The sequence below is a fragment of the Rhinopithecus bieti genome, unplaced genomic scaffold (assembly GCF_001698545.2).
Source record: "Rhinopithecus bieti isolate Rb0 unplaced genomic scaffold, ASM169854v2 scaffold_33652, whole genome shotgun sequence".
Lineage (NCBI taxonomy): Eukaryota > Metazoa > Chordata > Mammalia > Primates > Cercopithecidae > Rhinopithecus > Rhinopithecus bieti.
This window is the reverse complement of record NW_016814761.1, coordinates 4,030,258-4,057,114: the sequence shown is the minus strand read 5'-3', so window position 1 is coordinate 4,057,114 and position 26,857 is coordinate 4,030,258. Positions and strand designations below refer to the sequence as shown.

Genomic DNA, 26,857 nt, shown 5'->3' with positions numbered 1-26,857 from the left:
TTAGCATTCGCCTCACAGCACATTCCCATAGTCATCGAATGATGGTTTTAGGGAAGGATGTGTAGACTAATCATGCCTAAAATTTTATTGGTAGCCCTTTCCTTTCAACATAGATCCTTTCTCAGGATCCTTAAATAATTTTAAGCATTTTGAAAACAAATTTCAGTTCATTCATTTAGGCTAATTAAGACCTTTGTTTATTGATTTATTTTTATTTTATGTATTTATTTTTTTGAGATTGGATCCCACTATGTCACCCAGGCTGGAGTGTAGTAGCATGATCACAGCTCACCACAGCCTCAACCACCTAGGTTCAAGCAATCTTCCTGCCTCAGTCTCCTGAGTAGCTGGGGCTTCCCGCCCCCCCCATCCCCCCTTAGTGATTTTTTTTTTTTTTTTTTTTTTGTAGAGATGGAGTCTCACTGTGTTGTCTAGGCTAGTCTTACACTCCTGGGCTCCAGTGATCCTCCCACCTTGGCCTCCTGAGTGCTGGGATTACACTTGTGAGCCACACTCAGCTGCTAAGACCTTAATTTTTTAGGTTCCTTTTTGTAGTTGTTGACAAATTTAATATAGCTAGAGAAACTACTGGGACCTCAAATTAAAAGGGAAACTCATTATGTTGAGGAAAGAATCTTAATATGCAGGTGCATTTACTGTAATTTTAGGGAGTTATAAAAGAATAAAGAAATATTGTTCAAAATCTTTTTTGAAAATCAGATTTTGAGAGATTTGACCTGAAGACCAAAGATGTTTGGATCATCACGAACACATCCTATTAACTGAGGAAGCCCAATGGAAAGAACAAAAAAATTCAATGTTAACCTACTTCCCATATGTCCCTTCTACTAAGTAATTTCAGCCTTTTTTCTTTAAATTTTAAAAAATATCATTATTCAGTAAAACCCACGTGCATATTTGTACACACATGAGATTGAAGCATTTGTGTTGGTTAGCTTTGTTAAAGTTTTGTTCTGTTTTTGCTCGCCTTCTTCCTCTATTTGCCACTCCCACCTGTTTACTGTGTTCTTAAAGGAACAAATGGTTGTAATAAATTAAACTCTCTGTTACATGCAAATTCCTTCTAACACTTTGCTTCTCAGAATATGGTAGAGGGACCAGAAGATTGGCATCACCTAAGCTTGTTAGGAATGCCTGGCCTCAGGCCTCACCCAGGGATGCAGATGACTGATTATTTGCGTTTTAGTCATGTGATTTGTATTTTTTTCTAAATCCTTGACATGTGTAGATGCCTTACGGTCAAGTGCTTCCAGTTTAAACAGATTCTCTGCCCTGCAACCTCCAGCACCCTCAGGGTCCACGCCATCCACGTCTGTAGAGTTTGATTCCCGAAGGACTTTAACTAGGTGAGAACCCTGCTTTTTATGTCTACCCAAGGCCAGCCTGCTTGCCAGTATGTGTGGCAAGATAGGAACAAGGATTCTGATAGTAATCCTTATAGATGCATTCCTTTTATTCCTAAAGTTGATTTCCTTCTTTAATCTTCACACACACTATAATTTCTAAGAACGGAACATAATTGGGTGGTGGATTTGGGATGGGATAGGAGGGAAGGGATTCTTTTTTTTTTTCTCTTTTTGAGATGGGGTCTTGTACTATCGCCCAGGCTGGAGTGCAGTGGCATGATTTTGACTCACTGCAAGCTCCACCTCCTGGGTTCGCGCCATTCTCCTGCCTCAGCCTCCCAAGTAGCTGGGACTTCAGGCACCCACCACCACGCCCGGGTAATTTTTTGTACTTTCAATAGAGACAGGGTTTCACCGTGTTAGCCAGGATGATCTTGATCTCCTGACCTTGTAATCTGCCCTCCTCGGCCTCCCAAAGTGCTGGGACTACAGGAGTGAGCCACTGTGCCTGGCTGGGAGGGAAGGGATTCTTAAGAAAGCTAGGCCCGGGCCGGACACAGTGGCTCACGCCTGTAATCCCAGCACTTTGGGAGGCCGAGGCGGGTGGATCACGAGGTCAGGAGATCAAGACCATCCTGGCTAACACTGTGAAACCCCGTCTCTAATAAAAAATACAAAAAATTAGCCGGGCGTGGTGGCAGGCGCCTGTAGTCCCAGCTACTCGGCAGGCTGAGGCGGGAGAATGGCGTGAACCCAGGAGGCGGAGCTTGCAGTGAGCCGAGATCGTGCCACTGCACTCCAGCCTGGGAGACAGAGCGAGACTCCCTCTCAAAAAAAAAAAAGCTAGGCCCACCCAAACAGCCCTGGAGGCATGTCTAGGGGCTCCCCAAGCTAATCCTCCAGATGCTCTAGAATCATCTAGCATTCTCAACTATGGGAATTAAAGAACGTGACAATCCACCCATACATTTCTCTGTCACGGTGTTCTTCACGTTATATTTGAGGTTGTCCTTCATTTTTTGCTAGTCACCGTATTTCACTGTCTTTCTACTTTTGCTTTTATAGGATTGATACAGTCAAGTATTCTGTTGGCTGGTTTACATACAATGAATGGGGACCCTGTAGTGCAGTCACAAAAAACAACATTTTTTACATAAGCACTTTCAGAACTGAAGTTTCTTTAAGCTCTAAAACTTTTTTTTTAATTATTATTTTTTAGAGATGGCATCTTGCTATGTTGCCCAGGCTGGCATTGAACTCGTGGTCTCAGGTGGTCCTCCCATCAGGCTTTTTATTATTATTATTGTAATAAGTTTGATTAGGTAGACTTTGCAAACTGTGTTACTTAGTCCCTTGACTTCTTCTGAAACGAAGTATACTTAGCATAAGTTAGCTTTTCATGATGATTCAGATTGTCATTGAGTATCACTTGTGGCGCTTTGCTCTGTCATAAATGTCCCCTAATGGTTCTGCTTCCTAAGCACTTGTGTACTTTCTTTCACAATAGTTAGACCATTCTCCTGCCTGAGTCTCTCCTTTGCCCTTTTAATTTGCTGCTTCTGGTCTACCATGGGCCAACAAACTGTTTGCCCAGCTGGTTAAAATTGTCTAAAAGAAGACGAAATCAGGAAATATGGAGAGTCTCTCTTAAAAGGAATAAAATATATGGTGTTAGCTAATCCAAGACAGCTTTTACTTGATTCTCAAATATTTTCCATGTTTTAAGTTTCTAAATAAAAAGGTACCATTGTATAATTTCTAAGATAGTGATACCATGTTCTTATAATATTTGTTTCCCTTTCATTTGTGTAACTCATACTTTTATCATTGTCTTCTTTTTTCCTGAAAGATTTTTAAAAACTAAAATAAGAAATTGCCAAAATTAAGGCCAGGCATGGTGGCTCACGCCTGTAATCCCAGCAGTTTGGGAGGCCAAAGTGGGCAGATCACCTGAGGTCGGGAGGTCGAGACCAGCCTGACCACCATGGAGAAACCCTGTCTCTACTACAAATACAGAATTAACCAGGCATGGTGGTGCATGCCTGTAATCCCAGCTACTCAGGAGGCTGAGGCAAGAGAATCACTTGAACCCGGGAGGCGGAGGTTGTAGTAAGCTGAGATCACTCCATTGCACTCCAGCCTGGGCAACAAGAGTAAAACTCCATCTCAAAAAAGAAAAGAAAAAGAAATTACCAAAATTATCACTGACTTTTTTTTGAGACAGAGTCTCACTGTCGCCCAGCCTAGAGTGTGGTGGTGCAATCTTGGCTCACTGCAACTTCTTCCTCGCAGTTTCATGCAATTCTCATACCTCAGCCTCCCAAGTAGCTGGGATTACAGGCACCCGCTACCAAATCCGGCTAATTTTTGTATTTTTAGTAGAGACACGGTTTCACCATGTTGACCAGGCTAGTCTTGAACTCCTGACCTCAAGTGATCTGCCCTGCTCGGCCTCCCAAAGTGCTGGGATTACAGGTGTGAGCCACCATGCTTGGCCACCACTGACATTTTAAAGTATTAAGTAGTATCCCTTCAGAGAAAAAAGTTAAAACATCTTAATAAATATTCCCTTTAAAGTACTCTTTTACTTGTTTGTTGAGTAAGCGGACTTTGAAATATAATTGGTGCCTCACACATCTAATGTTATCTGTGAAAAATTATTCTGCATACTTTCAGAAAGTCTTAGTGTTATTTTATAATTTGAATATGCAGGGGACATGGGCTTGTCTTTCCTTTGAAAAGTGTTGTTTTGTCTTTTAAGTCGTGGAAGTATGGGCAGGGAGAAGAATGATAAGCCCCTTCCATCTGCAACAGCTCGGCCAAATACTTTCATGAGGGGTGGCAGCAGTAAAGACCTGCTAGACAATCAGTCTCAAGAAGAGCAGCGGAGAGAGATGCTGGAGACCGTGAAGCAGCTCACAGGGGCTGTGGATGTGGAGAGGTACAGCACTGAGGCTGAGCGAAATAAAACAAGGGAGTCAGGTGAGAGACTTGGCTTAAACAGATGCAGATTCTGATTTGGGTTTTAAATTTGGAAGGAAAAATAAAAAGGAGACTGCCTGAGTAGATTTTAGAATCAACACATAATAGCAACGCATACCAGCCTCTGAAGAGTTAAAGGGCATTTCATAGTTTTATAACAGTTCTCATTCCCTAGGTATGCCTTAGCTCGACAGTTTGTAAATTTTCTCCATTCTTTATTAAATGTTATGGTGAGGAGGTCCTCCTGCTGTATTTTAAGCAATCTGAATTTCTCACAAGTCTCTGTAACATCCCACACTTTACGTTGCTGTTAGATTGTGTATGCTGTGTAGAGCCCCTCAAATGTGTGAAAATTCTCATTATTGAGCCACTGCAAGACAAACCAAAGAGAAGGTATTAGGTTATCTTTAGTCGCCTTCATCTTCCTTGGTAACCTGTTGTTTTTGTATGCATTTAGCATGTATATACTTAGAGGACTTGCTCAGATAATGCTCTAAAACTTGCTTCATGTATTTAACCTGTGTTTCAGTTTCCTTATCTGTTAAATGGGGATAAGTTGTACCTACCTTTTCAGGATATTATGAAAATTAAATAAGAAGTTAATACATGTAAATACTTAGAACATTACCTGATAAATACAAGGTTTTCAAAAAGTATTAAATGTTGTGATGACGAATATAGCAATGGGAAACAGTTTAAATTGAAGATTATTTTCAGCCTCTTTTAAATATTTATCATGAAGTTATTCCAGTTGTTTTTAGTATTTATATAGCTTTCTAATTTGTTTCACTATTTAAATTGTTTCTCTTAACTGTAGTCCCTAAATGGATCTCAGAGACAAATTAAAGTGTCTTCTCCCACTTGGTGTTACTTTAGATAATACAGCTTTAGGGACGTGTGACTTTTTTTAATCTGTGGTAGATACTTTTGAAATAAAACAAGCTAGGATAGTAAAATATCTTGTGTGTAGTGAATAACGTAGCACAGCTGCTCTATGTGTTTTTATCGTCTGATTCATTTGTGCATTTACCAGATGCACAGTAAGTGTGAGGCACTCGATCCCTGTTCTCGGCCTTCAGTCTGCTGAGTCAGAAAGACCTTTTTTAGTAATTCCACAAAAGACACAAACTGAGAAAGGTGCTATGAAGAAAGGAATTTAGTTCTAAGAGAATACTTAGAACTATCTGGTACCAAGGAGCTATGTAGAATTAGGGCAAGGGGAGGTTTCCTTCATCTGAAGGACCCATGGGAATGAAACAGGTTTGTAGACAGGGATGGGTGTGAAGCAGAGGGAAAGAGCACTCCAGACAGGATTACTATGAGCAGAGCTATAGTAGGAGTAGCCACGGTTTGTTCAAGCAGGAGTGTGGCTCAAGCTTAGTGGCAAGCAGGGCCCTGACCTGTGCAGGATTGTGAAGACCTCATGAACTCTTCATCTTCGAAGCAATGGGGAGCAAGCATAATACAGAAAGGAACAAAAAAGCTTTAATTAGGAAAATGTATCATGTTCCTAAATCTTGTTCATTGTTATTGTAGATTATAAAGTTAGTTAGTGCAAATCTATTCTAAAACAAAAGGCTTCTGTATTCTGTTTAAATGTCTTGTATCTATTGTCTTGTAGCTATTAAATGCCTTTACTGTAAAATAATGTAAAGTACATAATATTGTCAACCATAATCTCACTATTTTAATAGTAATTTTATTATTTTACTTTTCTTTTTTGGGGCCTCTCTAATAGCAAAACCAGAAATTTCAGCAGTGTCAGCTCCTGACAAGGCTGCATTATCAGAAGAGGAAATGGAGAGGAAGTCCAAATCTATCATTGATGAATTTCTACACATTAATGATTTTAAGGTAAATGAGATTTAAAAAAAAAAAAACAAAGTCCTTTGACAGTATATAATACTTGGTTCTGGTCTAAATCAGGTGTCATTATGAACTGATAATACTTAGGTTGAGTAGGCCGGGCGCGGTGGCTCAAGCCTGTAATCCCAGCACTTTGGGAGGCCGAGACAGGCGGATCACGAGGTCAGGAGATCAAGACCATCCTGGCTAACAGAGTGAAACCCCGTCTCTACTAAAAAATACAAAATCTAGCCGGGCGAGGTGGCGGACGCCTGTAGTCCCAGCTACTTGGGAGGCTGAGGCAGGAGAATGGCGTAAACCCGGGAGGCAGAGCTTGCAGTGAGCTGAGATCCAGCCACTGCACTCCAGCCTGGGCGACAGAGCGAGACTCCGTCTCAAAAAAAAAAAAAAAAAACTTAGGTTGAGTAATCCAAGTCCTACACAATTCAGTTGGCTTAACGCTGATGCATTTCTGCCAAGTACACTCTTGTAATGGTATACTATGATTTACAACATAGAGTGGTGGGCAGAGAGAATAAGTACCAATCCTTCCCCACTAACGGAAAACCAAATTGACTTCGATATTAAGGAGCAAAAACAACACATTATCATTATGAAGCATTTCTGGCACCCTGTATATAGCTGTCATGGTCTTTTTTTTTTTCTTTGAGACAGAGTCTTGCTCTGTTGCCCAGGCTGGAGTGCAGTGGCACAATCTCAGCTCACTGCAACCTCCACCTCCCAAGTTCAAGCAATTCTCCTACCTCACCCTCCCAAGTAGCTGGGACTACAGGTGCCTGTAACCATGCCCAGCTAATTTTTGTAGTTTTAGAAGAGGCGGGGTTTCACCATTTTGGCCAGGCTGGTCTCAAACTCCTGACCTCAAATGATCCACCCACCTCAGGCTCCCAAAGTGCTGGGATTACAGGCCTGAGCCACCACACCTGGCCTGTCATGGTCTTTATAATCATTCTATCATCATTCTCATGTTAATCTTGAAATATGGCTGGCTTTACTTTTTCTTTTTTCATAAAACTGAGGCATAAAGAAACAAGCAACATGCCAGGTCAGACAGCCTAAGCCAGAGATTTCAAGACAGGGCCTTGAATTTGCCCTTCTTTAACCCTACATGAGCCCTACAGTCTAGTGGCAGAGACAAACCATAAACAGATAACTCCACTAGTAGTTACTTAACTGTAGTTACGATAAATGCTGGTAGACATATAGGTCTTAGGACAAATCCATTAGTGGGATCTAATTAAGTGATGTGAGGTCAGGAAAAGCTAGTCTGTTGAAACAGTCTTTGTTAAAGTACTTGCCAGATATATTAACTACTTTTGCTGCTTTGGCACTGTATTATTAAAAATTCTTTCGGCTGGGCGTGGTGGCTCACTCCTGTAATCCCAGAACTTTGGGAGGCCGAGGCGGGTGGATCACGAGGTCAGGAGATCGAGACTATCCTGGCTAACACAGTGAAACCCCGTCTCTACTAAAAAAAAAAAAAGCAAAAAAAATTAGCCGCGAGTGGCAGCGGGCGCCTGTAGTCCCAGCTACTTGGGAGGCTGAGGCAAGAGAATGGTGTGAACCCGGGAGGCAGAGCTTGCAGTGAGCCGAGATCGCACCACTGCACTCCAGCCTGGGCGACTGAGCGAGACTCCGTCTCAAAAAAAAAAAAAAATTCAAGATTACTTGTTTTCTTGGCCAGGTGCAGTGGCTCATGCCTGTAATCCCAGCACCTTGGGAGGCTGAGGCAGGAGGATCACTTAAGCTCAGGAGTTTGAGACCAGCCTGGGCAAGATGATAAAGCCCCGTCTCTACAAAAACAACAATTAGCCGGGTGTGGTGGCATGCCTCTGTAGTCCCAGCTACTCAGGAGGCTGAGATGGGAGGATCACTTAAAGCCCAGGAGGCAGAGGTTGCAGTGAGCCGAGATCATCCCACTGCATTCTATCCTGGGTGACAGAGTGAGATGCTGTCTCAAAAAAAAAAGAAAATATTACTTGTTTTCTTGACAGTGTAATCATCATCTGCTTTCTATACACAGAAATGACCTTGGTTATCTATAGTTCAATCTTCTAAAGCCTTCAAGCCTCTGAAATTGTTCAAAATTCAGAAGAAGTAGAAGGAAGTTTGTGATGATGAGTAAGTGAGGTGGAGATGAGGGCTTTGCAGAAACTGTTGGAAATGTACCAAAGTAAATAAACATTAACTGGAAATAGCCAAAGAATAAACCTGATGTACTGTGATTCATCAGTTAGCTTCCTGGAAAATTAGGGGTATTCTTATAAATTGGCAGCATAGCTTTTTTCTTGCATGGAAGTAGGGAAATGTGAATGAATAGCAAAATATTAGAATGGCCAAGAAAGATGAAATGCCAAGACAGTAAGGAAGAAAACAGTGGAGACTGGCTTCAGATGTCATTTGAAGGATGTACAAAGTCGATGACTAACCCTTTCAAATTTGTTAATGCTCCAGCATTTTGGGAGGCTGAGGCAGGCGATTACCTGAGGTCAGGAGTTTGAAACCTGCCTGACCAACATGGGGAAACATCGTCTCTACTAAAAATACAAAATTAGCCAGCCATGGTGGTACATGCCTGTAATCCCAGCTACTTGGGAGACTGAGGCAGGAGAATCTCTTGAACCTGGGAGGCAGAGGTTTCAGCGAGCCAAGATTGCATCATTGCACTCCAGCCTGGGCGACAAGAGTGAAACTCCTTCTCAAAAGAAAAAAGAAACCATTTTACATGATAATTGTCTTGAATGTTTCAAAAATGGCAATGTCATGAAAAGACAAGAAAGAGAAAGGACCGTTTTAGATTAAAGGAATATGAACAACATCATAACATGTAAAGTCGAATTCTCGACTGGACTCAGCAACAACAAAAAGCTGTATTAGACATTTAGAGACAGTTGTGGAAATTTGAATATGTATGATATATCAAATATTTTTATTTACATCATTAATAGTAAATTTCTTGGATATTCAGAAAGAAAGAGAACAACAATTGATGAATCTAAATCAAAGTGAAGATATGTAGTTGTATATTGTATGACTTTAATTTTTCTGTAGGCTTGAAATTTTGTTAGATAAAAAGTTAATGTGAGGGAGGTATTAAATAAAGGAGCAAGGAGGAAAAAGCAGCAGTGGTGAGACACCTAGATGAGCTTCCTCCCTTCTGCATCACGTCACCACCCTTCCTATCTACATCCTCCCCCTTGGAAGAGCTACTTTGCTTCAAAGATTGAATGAAAAGATTTTGAATTCAGGGCACCAGACTAATTTCCAGTAGCTGAGAGCAGAGAGGTACACTGCTTTATTGGTGTATCAGCAACTCTGGCTGACCGGCTTTCACCCTTCAGACCAAAGATACTGACTTGGCTGGATTACTCTATAGTAAACACCAGTTAACAAGCACAAATTAAGAAGCATACCACAAAAACTTACTAAAAGAATTTTAATGCTTAACCTAACTATATCACTTCAATTTAATTTTCATATGAAGACCTTTTTCATTGAAGATTGCGCAAATATTAACCTACATAGACACAGTAACCTCTGTTGACACATTAAGGCTTTTGAATCACGACATTAAATATCTATTTCATAATATACCATTTTCAATTTTTTAAATAAATGATCATAAAATAAGTAAATATTATGTAGAAAAATACATTTGACTCTGGCCCTTTGAGTGATGTTTAATAAAATTGTTAAACTAAACATGTTAACTTTGTAAAGATGCATCATTTTAAAAAAATTTTATTTATAAAACAGTTCTCTGGTAAAACTGGAAAATCTACTAGACAAATTTGAAAAGAGCTATAATGCTCTTTTTTTGTATGACTTTAATATTGCCCATATCGGCCTGCAATTTACTGAGCTATATATTATGTTAAACAAATAGAAACTTAAATACGGAAACTGTTCTGTTCATGGAGCTTTCTCCTGATTCTAAGTAAAAGATTTTAAAGTTATCTTAACATTCTGGTAACACTATCCAGATTTTGGAGTAAGCCTTTCTTTGCTGTTGGAACAGGAAGCCGTGCAGTGTGTGGAAGAGCTGAATGCCCAGGGCTTGCTACATGTTTTTGTGAGAGTGGGAGTGGAATCTACCCTGGAAAGGAGCCAGATCACCAGGGATCACATGGGCCAACTACTCTATCAGCTGGTACAATCAGAAAAACTCAGCAAACAGGACTTTTTCAAAGGGTCAGTATCCTCTTCAAGAGTGGTATTCAGTTACTAGGCTCTTGGGTATCAGTTAATTTTTAAAGTACTTACCTCTTTAAGTAGTTTTTTCCATAGATGAAAATTGTATCCACTGTAATATGTTGATATGATGCAATTAATATATTGATATATGTTGGTTGATGTGATGGCATTTTATAGATTGTGCTAGGGCATAAAGGTTATCTTTTGGTTTTCTGAATATTTTTATTAGATTTCTATCATGATGTAAGTAAGGTAGCAGAGACCCCTTAGCCTCAGGGAAACTCTGAGGCCTTTAAGCAGCCCATTTACATGTGATCCCCAAATGTTCTTTGAGGAAAAAACCTTTTCTTTTTGAGAACAATTCTAAAAAATTGTCTTAAATTTAAAAACCTTATTCTTCCAATAAACCATGGTTATTGTGGCTAGGAAGCACTTGTCTGCCCACTCTAGCCTCATGGAGAAGGATATGTAACTCCATGTTCTTAATGATTTAGTCTATTTCAGTTTGGTTTCATTATGATTCTTGTCAATGGACAGTTTGATGAGGTCTGCCTGTCATTGGTGGTGAATCGTCATTTGATCAGGTTCTGGTATATTTGTTATATACCATCATCACAAGTGCATGGATCAGGTTCCTTTTGGTTCAACCACAAAATTTCACCCAGGCATAGGTTGTATAACTAATGTTTAAAGTGAAAATTGCATTGGTAAAAAATTTTGTTTTAGGAGCCATGTTGTATCAAATATAAACACAGAGTCACACCCAGCACTGACAGATGCCCACTCTCTAAGGGAATAGCAACTAGGATCTCCTAAGGTCTGGACATTGGATATGCATCTACCATCTCATCCTCACCTGGACATATGCTTATTGAATCAAATGGCAGTAAGAATTCTGCACTACTTGTGATTTTCCTCTTTCTTTTTTTTTTTTTGTGCCAAGCTTATAGTCTCATAAATTAAATGCACATATGATTAAATGCCACTGTATATTTTTCTGTAGTCATTTCACATATGGCCATCCTTTTAGAATAAGGTAACCGTTAAATGTCATTATTGGCCGGGTGCAGTGGCTCACACCTGTAATCCCAGCACTTCGGGAGGCTGTGGCGGGTGGATCACTTGAGATCAGGAGTCTGAAACCAGCCATGGCCAACATGGCCAACATCTACTAAAAATACAAAAATTAGCCCAATGTAGTGGCATGAACCTGCAATCCCAGCTACTTGTGAGCCTGAGACATAAGAATTGCTTGAACCCGGGAGGCAGAGGTTGCAGTGAGCGAAGATTGCACCACTGCACTCCGCCTGGCTTAGTCTCAAAAAAACAGAAAAGTCATTGTTGAATTTATTCATTTGATTTTGCAGGCAATGATCACATTGTCTTCTAGGTCCTCGAAAATTTATACTTGCCCCTAGGAGCATTAAAAAGTTTTCTTGCCAGGCGTGGTGACTCATGCCTGTAATCCCAGTATTTTGGGAGGCCGAGGTGGGCGGATCACGAGGTCAGGAGTTCAAGACCAGCCTGACCAACATGGTGAAACCCCGTCTCTACTAAAACTATGAAAATTAGGCTGGGCACCGTGGCTCACACCTGTAATCCCAGCACTTTGGTAGGCCGAGGCGGGTGGATCACGAGGTCAGGAGATTAAAACCATCCTAGCTAACGTGGTGAAACCCTGTCTCTACTAAAAATACAAAAAATTAGCCAGACATGGTGGCACGAATCCCAGCTACCCAGAGACTGAAGCAAGAGAATCACTTGAACCAGGGAGGCAGAGGTTGCAGTGAGCTGAAATTGTGCCACTGTACTCCATTCTGGGTGACAGAGTGAGACTCCCTCTCAAAAAAATAAAAAAGTTTTATTTCAGGCTGGGCATAGTGACTCACACCTGTAATCCTAGCACTTTGGAAGGCTGAGGCAGAGAGATCGCTTGAGCCCAGGAGTTTGAGACCAGCCTGGGCAACATGGTGAAACTCCGTTTATACTAAAAATAAAAAATTAGCTGGGCATGGTGGTGTGCACCTATAGTCCCAGCTACTTGGGAGGCTGAGGCAGAAGGATTGCACCTGGGAGGTCCAGGCTGCAGTGAGCCATGATCACACCACTGCACGCCAGCCTAGGTAACAGAATGAGACCCTGTATGGAAAAAAAAAAAAAAGTTTTCTTTCAGCAATAAGCTAGATTGCTCTGAATTCAGTGAATGACTAGATTAAGTCCATTTGAACCAGTTAGTAAGAAATTTTGGCAAAAGTTGCTGTGGTTATTTGTTTTTAAGGCCAGGATGGTTTCCCAGTTTTAAAAGAGAAGCTTCCAATTCAGTCCAGTAACTAGCCAGTGCAAATGGTAAGAGCAAATGAAGGTATGTACACCCTCAAAGTCAGATTGAATATGGTCCCCCCAGCAGACTTGAAACTATAATTTCCTAGAAATAATACTGTTGGAGTGACAAGGATATCCATTTATAAATAGTTACTTATTACCCAGGTATTATGGTATATTCCTCAGAAAATTCTGGAAATGATAATGGTAAATTATTGTTTACTATTTTCTGTCTCTTCAAACTATACTCAGAAGTTGACTCATATCTGTAAAGATCCCCGGAAGCATAGTCTAGCATTATTGGCTGTAATTGAACTTGTGAGATACTAGCTTAGTCTCTAGGATATCTCAGACATTTGCATTTCTCCCTTTGTGGGATTCCCTGAAGAAAGAACATCATAACCAGGCGTGGCGGCTGCACTTTTGTTGTTGGTAGTAGAATTGCTGTTGCTGGCAATAACTCACACACTACTACCTTTTATTTAGACATAAAATAAGGTTAACACTTCTGTGTCTCAGCAATTACTTCATGTTTCACCATACCTGCTTCCTTCTGCAACTAGAAGTTGCAGTGTAGTGTCTCCAGGCCTAACTTTTGATGCTTAGACCTAACCAGTCTTGGACCTTAGACCAAGACATGTAAAAGTTGTACTATTTTATTCTGAATGGAGAGGCCTGACAATTTAGTGCCCCCTTTTTCTAAGAGGGAAATGGTAGGGATTGCTTCATGTCAGTGTCCGCCAGGAGCCTTCTTGCAAGTAGATGAGAATTTCACAATCCCTTCTAAAACCTGAGTTAGAAATGGTTCATACTGTCTAGGGAGACCATTTCATTGGAGCCATGAAGATACCCTGTCTTTTGCTTCTATTTCCTAACCTACAAAGATAGTGTTGTCCTGCCATAATACTGTGGAAGAGCCTCTGAGATCAGCTGCTTTGGGTACTGCTACTGCTTAGATGTCAACTTCTGAACAGTTGGGGAAGCAGTTTCTGCCTGGCTCGCCAAGCCAGTGATAACCCTGGGAAGGTTAGAAAGCAGAAAGGCAGCCAGGCGCGGTGGCTCACGCCTGTAATCCCAGCACTTTGGGAGTCCGAAGCAGGCGGATCACGAGGTCAGGAGATTGAGACCATCCTGGCCAACATGGTGAAACCCCATCTCTACTGAAAATACAAAAATTAGCTGGGCATGGTGGTACATGCCTGTAATCCCAGCTACTCGGGAGGCTGAGGCAGGAGAATTGTGTGAACCAGGGAGTCAGAGGTTGCAGTGAGCCGAGATTGCACCAGTGCACTCTATCCTGGCAACAGAGTGAGACTCCATCTCAAAAAAAAAAGGCAGAAAGCCTCCAGGTATACTGATCCCTAGTGAGCTAGTTACTAATCTGCCATTTCTCCCTATAGTTCTCTTTAGAGTATGCACTGCTGCAAAGTAGTAAAATAGACAAAAATTTCAAATAGGCTTTATGAATATAGCTTTTAGGTCCTTTGGAATTTTCCTTACAAGATGTTATGTCAACTGTGAGCATAATAGTTGCTGTATGTAAAACGTACCTCCACAAAGATAACATCAAGCCATTCTCCTGATATTTTCAGGACTTGAATCTAAATACTTTATGACACAAGTTAGGTCGGTAGGTAGATAGGTAGAAGGATTATTGTATAGGTACATGCACTTCAAACTGTGTGTTGATAGTCTTTTTATATCATGATTTCAGAAAACTTTTTAAAAACTGTCTAATAAATATAGTTGAGTGCAGTTTGCTGTTAGTCACAGAATTGGAATGACTTTGAAAGTGTAATAAACAAATGAAGACCAAGGTTGTAAAAATTAGAGTGGACAATAGACACAAAATATGTACCCTAGAGGAAGATTGATACATTAATATTTCATTTTGGGAGATGTTTGTTAGAGAGGAAATTCTTATCTCTTCCTTGACTACTTTTCTGGAACTTTTATTACTGCTTACAGCAATTCTACATTGGTAAAAGACCCTACATGGGCTGGACATGGTGACTTGCACCTGTAATCTTCAGCTACCAGGGAGGCTAAGGTGGGAGGATGGCTTGAGGCCAGGAGTTCAAGACCAGTCTGGGCAACATAGCAAGACCCCATCTCTAAAAAAAAAAATTAACAAAAAAAGTAGCTGTGCATGGTGGCACGTGCCAATAATTACAGCTACTTGGCAGGCTGAGGCAGGAAGATCGCTTGAGCCCAGGAGTTCAAGGCTGTAATGAACTATGAGAGCATCACTGCACCCCAGCCTGGGCAACAGAGTGAGATCCTATCTTTAAAAACAAAAAAACACTTTGGGAGGCCATAGTGGGCAAGTTGCTTGAGCCTAGGAGTTTCAGACTAGCCTGGGCAACATGGTGAAACCCCATCCCTACCAAAAAATACCAAAACTATCTGGGCATGGTGATGGGTGCCTATAGCTGCAGCTACTCAAGAAGCTGAGGTGGGAGGATTGCCATACTGACCTTGTAAAATGACTTGGAAAGTATTTTCTCTACTTCGATTTCTTGGAAGAGTTTGAGAAGAATTTGTTCTTTTTCAAGTGTTTGGTAGAATTCAGCAGTGAAGCCATCTAGTCCTGGGCCTTTTTTTTTTTCCTTTCTGAGATAGGGTCTTGCTGTGTCACCCAGGTTGGAGTGCAGTGGCTTCATCGTGGCCCACTGCAACCTCAACCTCCTGGGTTCGAGTGATCCTCCCACCTCATCCTGTCAAGTAGCTGGGACAGTAGTAGGTGCATGCCACTATGCTCAGCTCATTTTTTATTTTTTGTAGAGATGGTGTCTCAGTATGTTGCCCAGGCTGGTCTTGCACTCCTAGGCTCAAATGATCCTTCCACCTTGGCCTCTCAAAGTGCTGGGATTACAGGTTTAAGGCAGTGCACCTGGCCATGATTCAGTCTTGATTTGTTGTGTGTATCTATGAGTTTATCTGTTTTTTTCTAGATTATCCATATTATTGTTCATAGTAGTTTCTTAATGATCCTTTGTATTTCTGTGGTATCAGTTGTAATACCTCCTCTTTCATTCCTTATTTTGAGTCTTCTCTCTTTTCTCCTAGTCTAGATAAGGGTTTCTTGATTTTCTTCATTATTCCAAAAAAAAAAAAAAACCCCGAGTATCATTGATTTTTTTTTTTCTTTCATTTTTTAAGTGTCTATTTCATTTATTTCTGTTTGCATGTTTGTTATTTCCTTCCCTGTGCTAACTTTGGGCTTAGTTTGTTCTTCCTTTTCTAGTTCCTTAATGTGTAATGGTATATTGTTTGAGATCTTTTTTCTTTTTTGATATGCATACTCATTTTTCCCTCTTAAGAGTACTTTTGCTGCATTCTATAAGTTTTGGTATGTTAATGTTTCCCTTTTCATTTGTCTCAAGATATTTTTTAAAATTTGTAATTTTTTCTGTGACCTATTGGTTGTTTAGGAGAATGTTGTTTGACATTCACATGTTTGGATATTTTCCAAGATTTCCCCTGTTACTGATGTCAAGTTTCATTGCATTGTGATCCAAAAAGATACTTGATATGATTTCAGTCCTCTTAAATTTCTTAAATCTTGTTTTGTGGTCTAACATATGATCTATTGGGGAGAATGTTTTATTTGCACTTTAGAAGAATATGTATTCTGCTGCTGTTTAATGGAATGTTCTGTATATTTTTGTTTGGTTTAAAGTATAATTCAAGGCCAATGTTTCCTTACTGATTTTCTGTCTAGATGAGTTGTTCATTGTTTAAAGAAGGGTACTGAGGTCCGCTACTCCTGCTGTACTGTAGTCTATCTTTCCCTTCAGATAATTAATTGCCTTATGTTTTTAGGTACTCCAATGTGAGGTGCATATGTATTTATAATTGTGATATCCTCTTAGTGAATTGATTCCTTTATCATTACATAATGACCTTTGTCTCTTCTTATAGTTTTTGACTTAATGTCCTTTTTGTCTTGTGTAAGTATAGCTACCCCTGCCCTCTTTTGGTTTCTGTTTTCATGAAATATCTTTTTTCTTCTCTTCCTTTTCAGTCTATGAATGTCCTTACTAGTAAAATGAGTCTCTTACAGACAGCATATGGTTGGATCTCATTTTTCATTTATTTATTTTTTAAGTTTTGAGAGTCACACTCTCTCACCCAGGCTGGAGTGTAGTGGCGCAATCAAGGCTCACTGCAACCTCTTCTTTCTGGGCTCAAGCAATCCTCCTGGGTAGCTGAGACCACAGCCATGTATCATGATGCCTCGCTAATTTTTTTTACTTTTTTATAGAGACAGATTCTCCCTACATTGCCCAGGCTGGTCTCCCAACAACCAGGCTCAAGTGATCCTCCTGCCTTGGCCCCTTCAAGTGTTGGGATTACAGGCATGAGCCATTGCACCTGGCCAGATCTTATTTTTTAATCTATTTAGCCACTCCATCTTTTGATTGGAAAATTTAATCCATTTACATTTGACATAATTATTTATAGATAAGGACTTGCTACTGCCATTTTGTAATTTGTTTTCTGGTTATTTTGACAATACCACTTTCAATTGTGGTAGCATTATTTTGCTTTTTTAAAAGATTTCATCAGAACTTTACTGCATTAAAATTTTAAAATATTTTTCTTTTAATCGTGTATCCCTTTCTACAATTAAAATTTTAGACAAAAACTCAGTATATAAAATGAAGTGGAGCTTTTGTAGTTGAAATGGGTGGAGGGATATCTGCAGTCTCATCTATGTAGACCCTACCAAAGTTCAGTCCAGTGGCTGTGGTTTTTTCCCTGCAGCCAGAGAACAGCCTGATAGTCCAATGACTGTGATGGTCACTACATGCCAAGAGGCAAGGGTATGATGTAGCTCTGTTTCATTTTTTCAGCTTTTAGAAAATACATGTGGTGCAAAGCATTATTATAGGCTATGTAGTAGTGCAAAGACGTAAAGACAGTTATTACCTAGGTGCTTCCGCACACTTAGGATTTTTCTTTTAGAATCATGCAACAGGATTTAGGAACTGTAAACCTGAAAAAACAATAAGCTTCTTACAGGCTTGTTCTCTGGAAATCCTATGTTCAGCTAAAAAAGGTTTTTGTTAGCAGTATAGCTTTGACCACTGATTGTATTCTGCGGACTGTCCCATGATAAACTGACTGATCAAGGAGTAAAAAACCAAGGCAAGAATATGGGTATATTTTATTTGTAGTGAGGTAAAATATATGAGATAAAAATAGCAGCAGATATACTGCTGAAAGACCAGCATGGCTACAGTTGTCTCTTGGGCCCATTGAACAGCTTCATTTATGCTGCTAGCCCACGGAGCAGGAGTTGACAGGGTCAGGTGGTTAACCTAGAAATCCTGGAGTCCAGCTAGATTATATTCCATCAGGGGTACATTAACTGAACCCAAAGTATGCACATAATGAGAGAACCTGCAATTATTTGACATCTATTTGCCATAGCACAGACACTGTCCTCGGCGTCAAATAATTGCAAGCTGTGAGGTCAGAAAGTTGGAATTGAGGATTCATGAAGCCCAGAGTTAGGTAATATGGCTGAGCTGCAAACTGTTTTGAAATGGCAGGTTCAGAATGGTGACCCTGCCTATGGTAGTAGCTCTTTTTAAGTGAAAAGTTTTACTGAGATGTAGGCCTCTGAAAAAAGGGTGGCGTACTTTGGCTAGAACCTGGAACTGCAGTGGAAAAGCACACATTTTACACTTGTAGAGATCTGAAAGGGCATGCATACAATTACCACCTGCTCGTAGCCCTTCAATTCATTCCTCCCTTTCCTTATGACTTGCAGTTATGTGTATGTCTCCTGTAGTTAAATTCATTTGCTTTTGTACTTTTTAATATATTGCATATGGAAATAATTAACAAAGTCTTGAGTTGTTTGTTTCTACTTCCAAATGAATAGCTGTGATTTTTAGCCTACATAAGACTGCTGGTGGTATTTTATATTTGATTTTCCTGAGTTTTACATTTAATTCCCATTTGCTTGACATTGAGAAATAGTTATAATTCATAGGACAAAAGTCTGAAACCATTAGCTTTTCTGTAGAGATAGAACAGTTTGTAACATGTAATAATGATGGTAATGTTAGTAATGTTGTCAGACTCTTTTATATCCATCCAGTTTTTTTACCCATTGTAAGGTTCCTCAAGGACACAGATTTTTGTCTTTTCTTTGTGTCAGCTCTGTGTTACAGTAAGTGTTTAGTCAGTGCTTTTGATTGACTCAGAGGACGTGATATTCAACTGTGGTGAATTCTTTATAGTACGGGATTAAATGGATAGTTTTTCCCCTAGAACTTCACAGGACTGTCCTCCTTTTCATCATTTAAGGCTTTCAAGTGTCACCTTTATATGGAGGTGTTTTCTGGCCTCCTTCTGGTACCATAGTTCATGTTCTTCAGAGTATTAGCTCTATCTGTAAATATGCTTTTGTCTGTTCTAGTCTTTTTCCCCACGCTGACATAATCTCTTTGAGAAAGGTAATGTGTTTACCAGTCACTTTGTGGCTAGACTATACCTAACATAGCAGGTGATTAATATGTATTTGTTGATTGATTTTTTTATCTGTTTATTTCATCTTAACTTTTGAATTACATTTGCATGTTATTTTACCCCATTCCTTTTCAGTTTTTCAGAAACTTTGGAACTGGCAGATGACATGGCCATTGATATTCCCCATATTTGGTTGTACCTTGCTGAACTGGTGACCCCCATGTTAAAAGAAGGCGGAATCTCCATGAGAGAACTTACCATGTAAGTTATACTTGTTTCTCTTGATATATGTCAGATAGAACTGACACATAACTCACCTGCTAGCTCTCTAGCATAGTACTATCCATCCCATGGTTGCTTTTGGAGACTCTTGAATGCAGCCTGTGACTCTTAAAGACTTCTGATTTCAGTGTAAAAATGTTACATTATGCTAGGTCTACACCTGAAATATGTTGGGGATATGATAGCCCTGTGGTCTGTTGAGGGTAGTTGTGATAATAGATTGGCTCCAGAATTGTGTAACTGGAAGATGACTGCTTCTAGAAGCTTAATGTTAATCTGACTTTTGTGTCTATCATTGCACTAGTGCTGTAAGTAGTTATATTTTCCCACTGTAGCTTGTCAGACTGCGGTACCCCATAGTACATGCTCATGGTTATAATAAAAGAAACAGATCTCAGGTATTCCTAGGTTTGGATGTGAGTGGGGAATGGATGCGACGTTATATAGACCAGTGGTTCCCAAACTCTGTTCTTTGAAACACTAATGTTTCCACAAAAGTTGTTTATATGGTCAAACTTTGCACACTGCCATGTCCCTTTTCGAGATTAACAAAACATATTTAGCATATTAAAGTTGATGAGAGTCCTATAGTAAAGCAATAAATAAAAAGTAGTTAGCTTTGTTTAATTCAGCATTGCGTCACTTAAAGTATAGATATCCTATGGAACACAGTTTGGGAAATACTGATTTAGACTATTAAAAAATTGGCCCCTTCTCTGTTTCATCCATAATTTCATCTATAAAGAAAAGCTTCCCTTCTTAAAAATACTTTATATACGGCCAGGCACGGTGGCTCACGCCTGTAATCCCAGCACTTTGGGAGGCCAAGGCAGGCGGATCACAAGGTCAGGAGATCAAAACAATCCTGGCCAACATGGTGAAACCCCATCTCTATTAAAATGCAAAAATTAGCTGGGCGTGGTGTTGCGTGCTTGTTATCCCAGCTACTCGGGAGGCTGAGGCAGGAGAATCGCTTGAACCAGGGAATTGGAGATTGCGGTGAGTCGAGATTGCGCCAGTGCACTCCAACCTGGCGACAGAGCAAGACTCTGCCTCAAAAAAAAAAAAAAATGTTGTGGAAGCATCACAACTCCCTGTTACCTGAGGTGCTTCTCGTTTTAGCTTGAAGCAGAACTTACATAAACAAATAGATTACCGAGTCTGAGCTTTGTGTTGCTTCTATCACTGAAGTGGTTAAAGAAAAAGGTAAAAACCAAGAACTTGCATGTTCCTTTTCAGGAACTTCTCCTGAAAATGACTTAGAGCATGTCCTGGAGCTTTGGCTTGCCCAGTATTGTTTAGGTTGCACAGTGTCTGGCTTTTTGTCACACATTGTTTGCCTCTTGTTCTAGAAGAAAGGATTTCTTCAGAGGTACTTATTCACTGCTCCTATCTTTTACAGAGAATTTAGCAAACCTTTACTTCCTGTTGGAAGAGCTGGGGTCTTGCTTTCTGAAATATTGCACCTACTATGCAAACAAATGGTGAGTGTTAAACTGAGTGTCAGCCTCAACAGCATTATTAGGAAGGGCAGTGCAGTGATCTTGATCTTGGGTTATCTGTGAATAGCTTAGGTCTCAAGGTGCAAGGAATTCTATTTCCTTTTATTCTTTGAAAAAAGTGAGGTTTCTGCTTCAACCCAGTTTCTTTCTGAGGTGCATTTGTCCTTCTGTTTACTAATATCGTGGGGAAGACTTATCAAATCTTGACTAGATTTGGTATAATTCTAAAGAATCTCAAGACATGTTTTATTTGTGGTTGGTGATTTTTTCTTCCCTTGAAACAAAATGGGTATATCATTTATATGTTTTAATAGATTTCAACAAAAAGTTCCATAGAGCTGGAGGCTGTCAGTCTATAAAGTCTGTGGCAGGCTGTCAGTCTATAAAGTGGGAACAGATAAATCTAAACCAATGATTTCAAAAGAGTATGAAAGTGCTCTGTTAAAGTCTAAGAGGTTTGGGGAAGTGTTGTGGCATCACAAAGGGAATTAAATGTCTAGGATGAGAGGGATGAGAGCTATCAAAACAAAATAGAACTCAGAAATGAAGATTCTGGAGTGATTTCTGACTTACGCCTGACCCAAAGATATTGGATGATAGATTTTAACGTTTAAAGCCAGTGTTTCATTCCTCCCTCTGATACATAAGTCCTTCTGTATCCCATTTGTGTGGTAGTTATTCATAAAGAGATGCACTAAATATCCTGGTCTCTAGTTCTGTTGATTATTTGTTCATACTACTCTTTGCTTAATGGCACTAAAATTTTTACTGAACCCTAGTTTTTATGTCCAAAATTTCTTCCTCTCTGACCTACTTGACTTTAGTCCTTATTTAAAACTCACATTCTGGCCAGGCACAGTGGTTCACGCCTGTGATCCCAGCACTGTGGGAGGCCGAGGTGGGCAGATCACGAGGTTAAGAGATTGAGACCATCCTGGCCAACATGGTGAAACCCCGTCTCTACTAAAAAATACAAAAAGTAGCCGGGCGTGGTGGCATGCACACCAGTAATCCTAGCTACTCAGGAGGCTGAGGCAGGAGAATCGCTTGAACCTGGGAGGTGGAGGTTGCAGTTAGCTAAGATCATGCCACTGCACTCCAGTCTGGCAACAGAGCAACACTCCATCTCAAAAAAAACAAAAACTCACATTCTGGCCGGCAAGGTGGCTCACGCCTATAATCCCAGCACCTTGGGAGGCTGAGGCGGGTGGATCACTTGAGGTCAGGAGTTGGAGACCAGCCTGGCCAACATGGCGAAATCCCATCTCTACTAAAAATACAAAAATTAGCCAGACGTGGTGGCAGGCACCTGTAATCCCAGCTGCTTGGGAGGCTGAGGCAGGAGAATCGCTTGAATCTGGGAGGCGGAGGTTGGAGTGAGCCAAGATTGTGCCACTGCATTTCAACCTGAGCTACAGAAAGAGACTCTGTCTCAAAAATTAATAATAATAACTAAAAATAAAACATTCTTACTAACTTTTATGTGTAGAAACAGCACAACCCTACTTCTAAATAAAACTAAATTCTCATAGAGTATAAGCTTTGGAGCTAGATTCCTGAGTTCAAATTCTGGTTCCACCATATTTTCAGCTCTGCCTTGGACAAGTTACTCTATGAAGTAATTAATACATGCCTCTCAGATGACAGCCACAGCCTCAGACCTGGCACTTTCCTTTTCAGTGTGACTTTCTCCAGTTAGAGGACTTGTACCTCTTCACATTTTTCTACCTGACAACAGCTCTTCTTTATTGTCTCTCTTGGGCTCAACCTTGTGCTTCTTGCCCTTGAAACACTTCTCATTCCTGGTTCAGGAGCAACAGCTGCCTTAAGCCTCCTTGTATCAGGCGGCATCACTGTGATCTGTTACGAAGAGGGATTCTAGTGAGGCTTCTTGAATGGCTTTAATAGCAGATACATACAGAGCTATCTAGGAAAAGACACAATGTGGAATTTATAAACTCTATGTATTGGACTTTTTTTGATGTTTATATTTATAAATCCCAAATAACCAGCTTGTAGCTCTCCAGATTAGTCACCTCATAAATAAAGTATTTAACCTTAAGCAGCTGTACTTCAATTATCCACCATTATATTTATATGCATTCAGACATCTTAGTTTGAAAGTCACAAGTCTTAAGAGATTAACTTTTTATCAGCGAGGAAAAGTTTGTTTTTGAGATGGGTCTTGCTGTGTGTGTTGCCTGGGCTAGACTCATACTCCTGGGTGAAAGCTATCTTCCCACCTCAGCCTCCCAAGTAAAAGCTAGGACTACAGGTGTGCACCACCATGCCCCACAGGAAAAGTTTTGATTTTCAGCTTTTGGGTTTTGTACTCTTTGACTTCAGGCAAATCTTTTTTTTTTTTTTTCTTTTCTATTTCTTCTTCCACTGTGAAAGTAAATTGATTGAATTTATCTCTATTTTAGAGCCATAAGAAAGTGGGAGCCTTATGGAGGGAGGCTGACCTCAGCTGGAAGGACTTTTTACCAGAAGGAGAAGATGTACATAATTTTCTTTTGGAGCAGGTAAGAACAAGGCTTATGTTTTGCTGTTTGATAGTTGATCCGTTTCATAGAGGAAATGAAGGTAATTTCCTTCGTATTCCAGTCATTAAAATTACATCAAAATAGGAATTTTGGTAAAGATGTCGTTTTAAGTTCATGCTTTTAAAGCCACTCAGCAACTGTGTGGTCATCAGATGATTGATGTTTAAAAAAAGAAAATGTAAAAGACTTAGCAATCTGTAGAAAAACAAGCTCCAGGAAGCAGAAATGAAGTTGACAAGTAAGGCAGGGTGACAGGGCCAAAGCTGTCTCCTGATTTCTGGGTCTGATGGCAGGCAGAAGCAGCCAGAAGTTATTCTGTGGGGAATGGAGATTGTTATTATCCTTATAAGGTGGAAGATTAGAGACAAGCTTTTAACTTGAAACTGCACAGGTAAATAAGTGCAAGGAAGGAGATACAGTCTTATAGCCAGGGTATAAGACCCAGGGTATAAGTCTTATACCCTTATACTTAGCTATCCCGCCTACTGACTTGGTAACTAAATCCAGAAGCCTACAAAACAGAAGACGCCATGGTCAGTATAATCTGGTCCTACAGGAGGATTTGTAGGCTGTTAGATTGAGGTAACCATAAAACAAGTTAGATCAAGAAAAGTAACAGAAAGAAAACAAAACTCTCTCAAAACGTTACTGAAAATCAAAATCCTAAAACTCATGAGGAAAACTAAAGCTAAGACAGCCAACAAAATCAGGAATAAGGAGAAGAAAAAATCACCGTAGATAAAAAGAACAAGAATGCAATCTGAAAATGACTTTAAAACAAGTATATTGTTCTGGATAAAGACATTATATTAGGTTGCTATGGACATTAGCTTTCTTTTTGGTTGCAGTCTAGAACACTGAAGAGCTTTCTTGCCACAGCAATAAGAACCTGCATGAAGCATAACTTCTGATGTGTTGCTGGACTCAGAAGAGGTGGAAGTAATTTCCTTCAAAAGGACAAAAATAATTAATGAGGGGGAAAAACCAGAGATGAAACCTGAACTATGAATAGTAATTACATGTGAAAGGCATCTTGCCCAAAGGACACATAGCCCAATGGGAAGATACTATTACCAATGCTGTCAGATGTCATGGAAAAAGTTGACTTAGTCCCAGTTCAGTATTACCTTGACTCCCAGAAGAAGCAAATCAAAATGCTCTTTGGAGAAACATCCTCAACTTAGGTCCCCTTATTTTCTACAAACACAAGTTATCTAAATATATGAGTTGACACTTGGTGTTCATTTAGCATACAATTAAAGAAGTAAAGATAAAAGTAAACAGACAATAAGTAGTAGATTTAGATCCCATGGACTTGAGGTAATGGAATTATCATTTAGAATATAAAACAATACCATATTAAAGAGAAGAAATCACAAAAATGAGCAAACAAGAGACTAGTCAAAATGGTTAAAGAGATTTGGAAAAAAAAAAAAAAAAAAAAAAAGGTTGGGTGCAGTGGCTCATGCCTATAGTCCTAGCACTTTGGGAGGCCGAGGCAAGAGAATCTCTTGAAGCCAGGAGTTAGAGATCAGCCTGGACAACATAGTGAGACCTGTCTCTACTAAAAAAAAATTAGCTGGGCCGGGCGCAGTGGCTCATGCCTGTAATCCCAGCACTTTGGGAGGGCGAGACAGGCAGATCATGGGGTCAGGAGATCGAGACCATCCTGGCTAACACAGTGAAACCCCGTCTCTACTAAAATACAGAAAAAAAAATTAGCCGGGCGTGGTGGTGGGTGCCTGTAGTCCCAGCTACTCAGGAGGCTGAGGCAGGAGAATGGCATGAACCCGGGAGGCGGAGCTTGCAGTGAGCCGAAATTGCTCCATTACACTCCAGCCTGGGCGACAGAGCGAGACTCCGTCTCAAAAAAAAAAAAAAAAAAATTAACTGGGTGTATTGGTGCACCTGTAGTCCTAAGCTACTCGAGAGACTGAGGTAGAAGGATCACTAGAACCTGTGAGTTTAAGGCTGCAGTGAGATACGATCACACCACTGCACTCCAACCTGAGAGACAAAGCAAGAGCCTGTCAAAAAAAAAACAAAAAACAAACAAATAAACAAAAGTCACACACACATACACCAAAATCTGTAGGTAGCTATCTAAGATATGTTGCTACGTTAGGAGATTTGGAGGAAAGAATGAGAAACCATTTAAACTATCTTAATTGGAGTCCCAGAAGGAAAGTTAGCCTGAACGGAGAAGAGGCAATATTTGAAGAGACAGTGGCTGATACTTCTAGAAGTGATAAAATATACAAATCTATAATGAAAGTCCATATATGCCATACAGGATAATTATATTTTAGTGAAACTGCATAATACCAAAGACAAATACAAAAGTGAAACTGCATAATACCAAAGACAAATACAAAAGATTTTAAAGAAACTGGAAAGAAGCAGCACATTACCTACCTGCCTCCCCCTCAAAAAAAAATACACAAAAAAAATAGACTTTGCAATAGGAACCATGAAAGCCAGAAGATGGTAGAATAATCTCACAGTGCTGAGAAACGAACAGTAAATGTAGAATTGCCTGTGCAGCTAAACTAACCTTTAAGAATTAGGGCAATGCATACTAAGAAACTTAACAACATACTTCTAAATACACGTGGGTCAAAGAAGCAATGAAAAAGGATAGTAAAAAACATTTTTAACTGAATGAAAATGAAAACATAACATGTCATTGATATTTAGAAAAGAAGAAAGGTCAATAAGCTCAGCTTCAGCCTTAAGAAATTAGAAAAATAAAGCCGGACACAACGGCTCATGCCTATAATCCCAACACTTTGGGAGGCCAAGGCAGGAGGATTGCTTGAGCCCAGGAGCTTGAGAGACCAGCCCAGGCAACACAGCAAGACCCTATCACCAAAAAAAACAAAACAAAAACAAAAAAATGAAAGAAAGAAAGAAAGAAATTAGAACAATAAGAGCAAATGAAGCTCCAAGTAAATAGAATAAAGGAAATAATAAACATTGTATCAGAAACCAATGAAATAGAAGACTTTTTAGAGAAAAACCAGTGAGGCCGGGCGCGGTGGCTCAAGCCTGTAATCCCAGCACTTTGGGAGGCCGAGACGGGCGGATCACAAGGTCAGGAGATCGAGACCATCCTGGCTAATACGGTGAAACCCCGTCTCTACTAAAAAATACAAAAAACTAGCCGGGCGACGAGGCGGGCGCCTGTAGTCCCAGCTACTCGGGAGGCTGAGACAGGAGAATGGCGTGAACCCGGGAGGCGGAGCTTGCAGTGAGCTGAGAGCCAGCCACTGCACTCCAGCCTGGGCGGCAGAGCGAGACTCCGTCTCAA

General features: G+C 40.1%; 1 protein-coding gene across 20 annotated transcripts in view; it reads left to right on the top strand.

Annotated features, from left to right (window-relative positions):
* Positions 1–26,857, top strand: part of EIF4G3 (eukaryotic translation initiation factor 4 gamma 3) — a 268,928-nt gene that overhangs the window by 225,315 nt on the left and 16,756 nt on the right. For all 20 annotated transcript variants that reach the window (XM_017852121.1, XM_017852123.1, XM_017852119.1 and 17 more), the window contains 7 exons: positions 1,250–1,367; positions 4,129–4,349; positions 6,088–6,203; positions 10,234–10,406; positions 19,353–19,478; positions 20,902–20,983; positions 23,428–23,526. In XM_017852121.1, the coding sequence (XP_017707610.1) occupies positions 1,250–1,367; positions 4,129–4,349; positions 6,088–6,203; positions 10,234–10,406; positions 19,353–19,478; positions 20,902–20,983; positions 23,428–23,526 (935 nt within the window). The remainder of the gene's footprint in view (positions 1–1,249; positions 1,368–4,128; positions 4,350–6,087; positions 6,204–10,233; positions 10,407–19,352; positions 19,479–20,901; positions 20,984–23,427; positions 23,527–26,857) is intronic.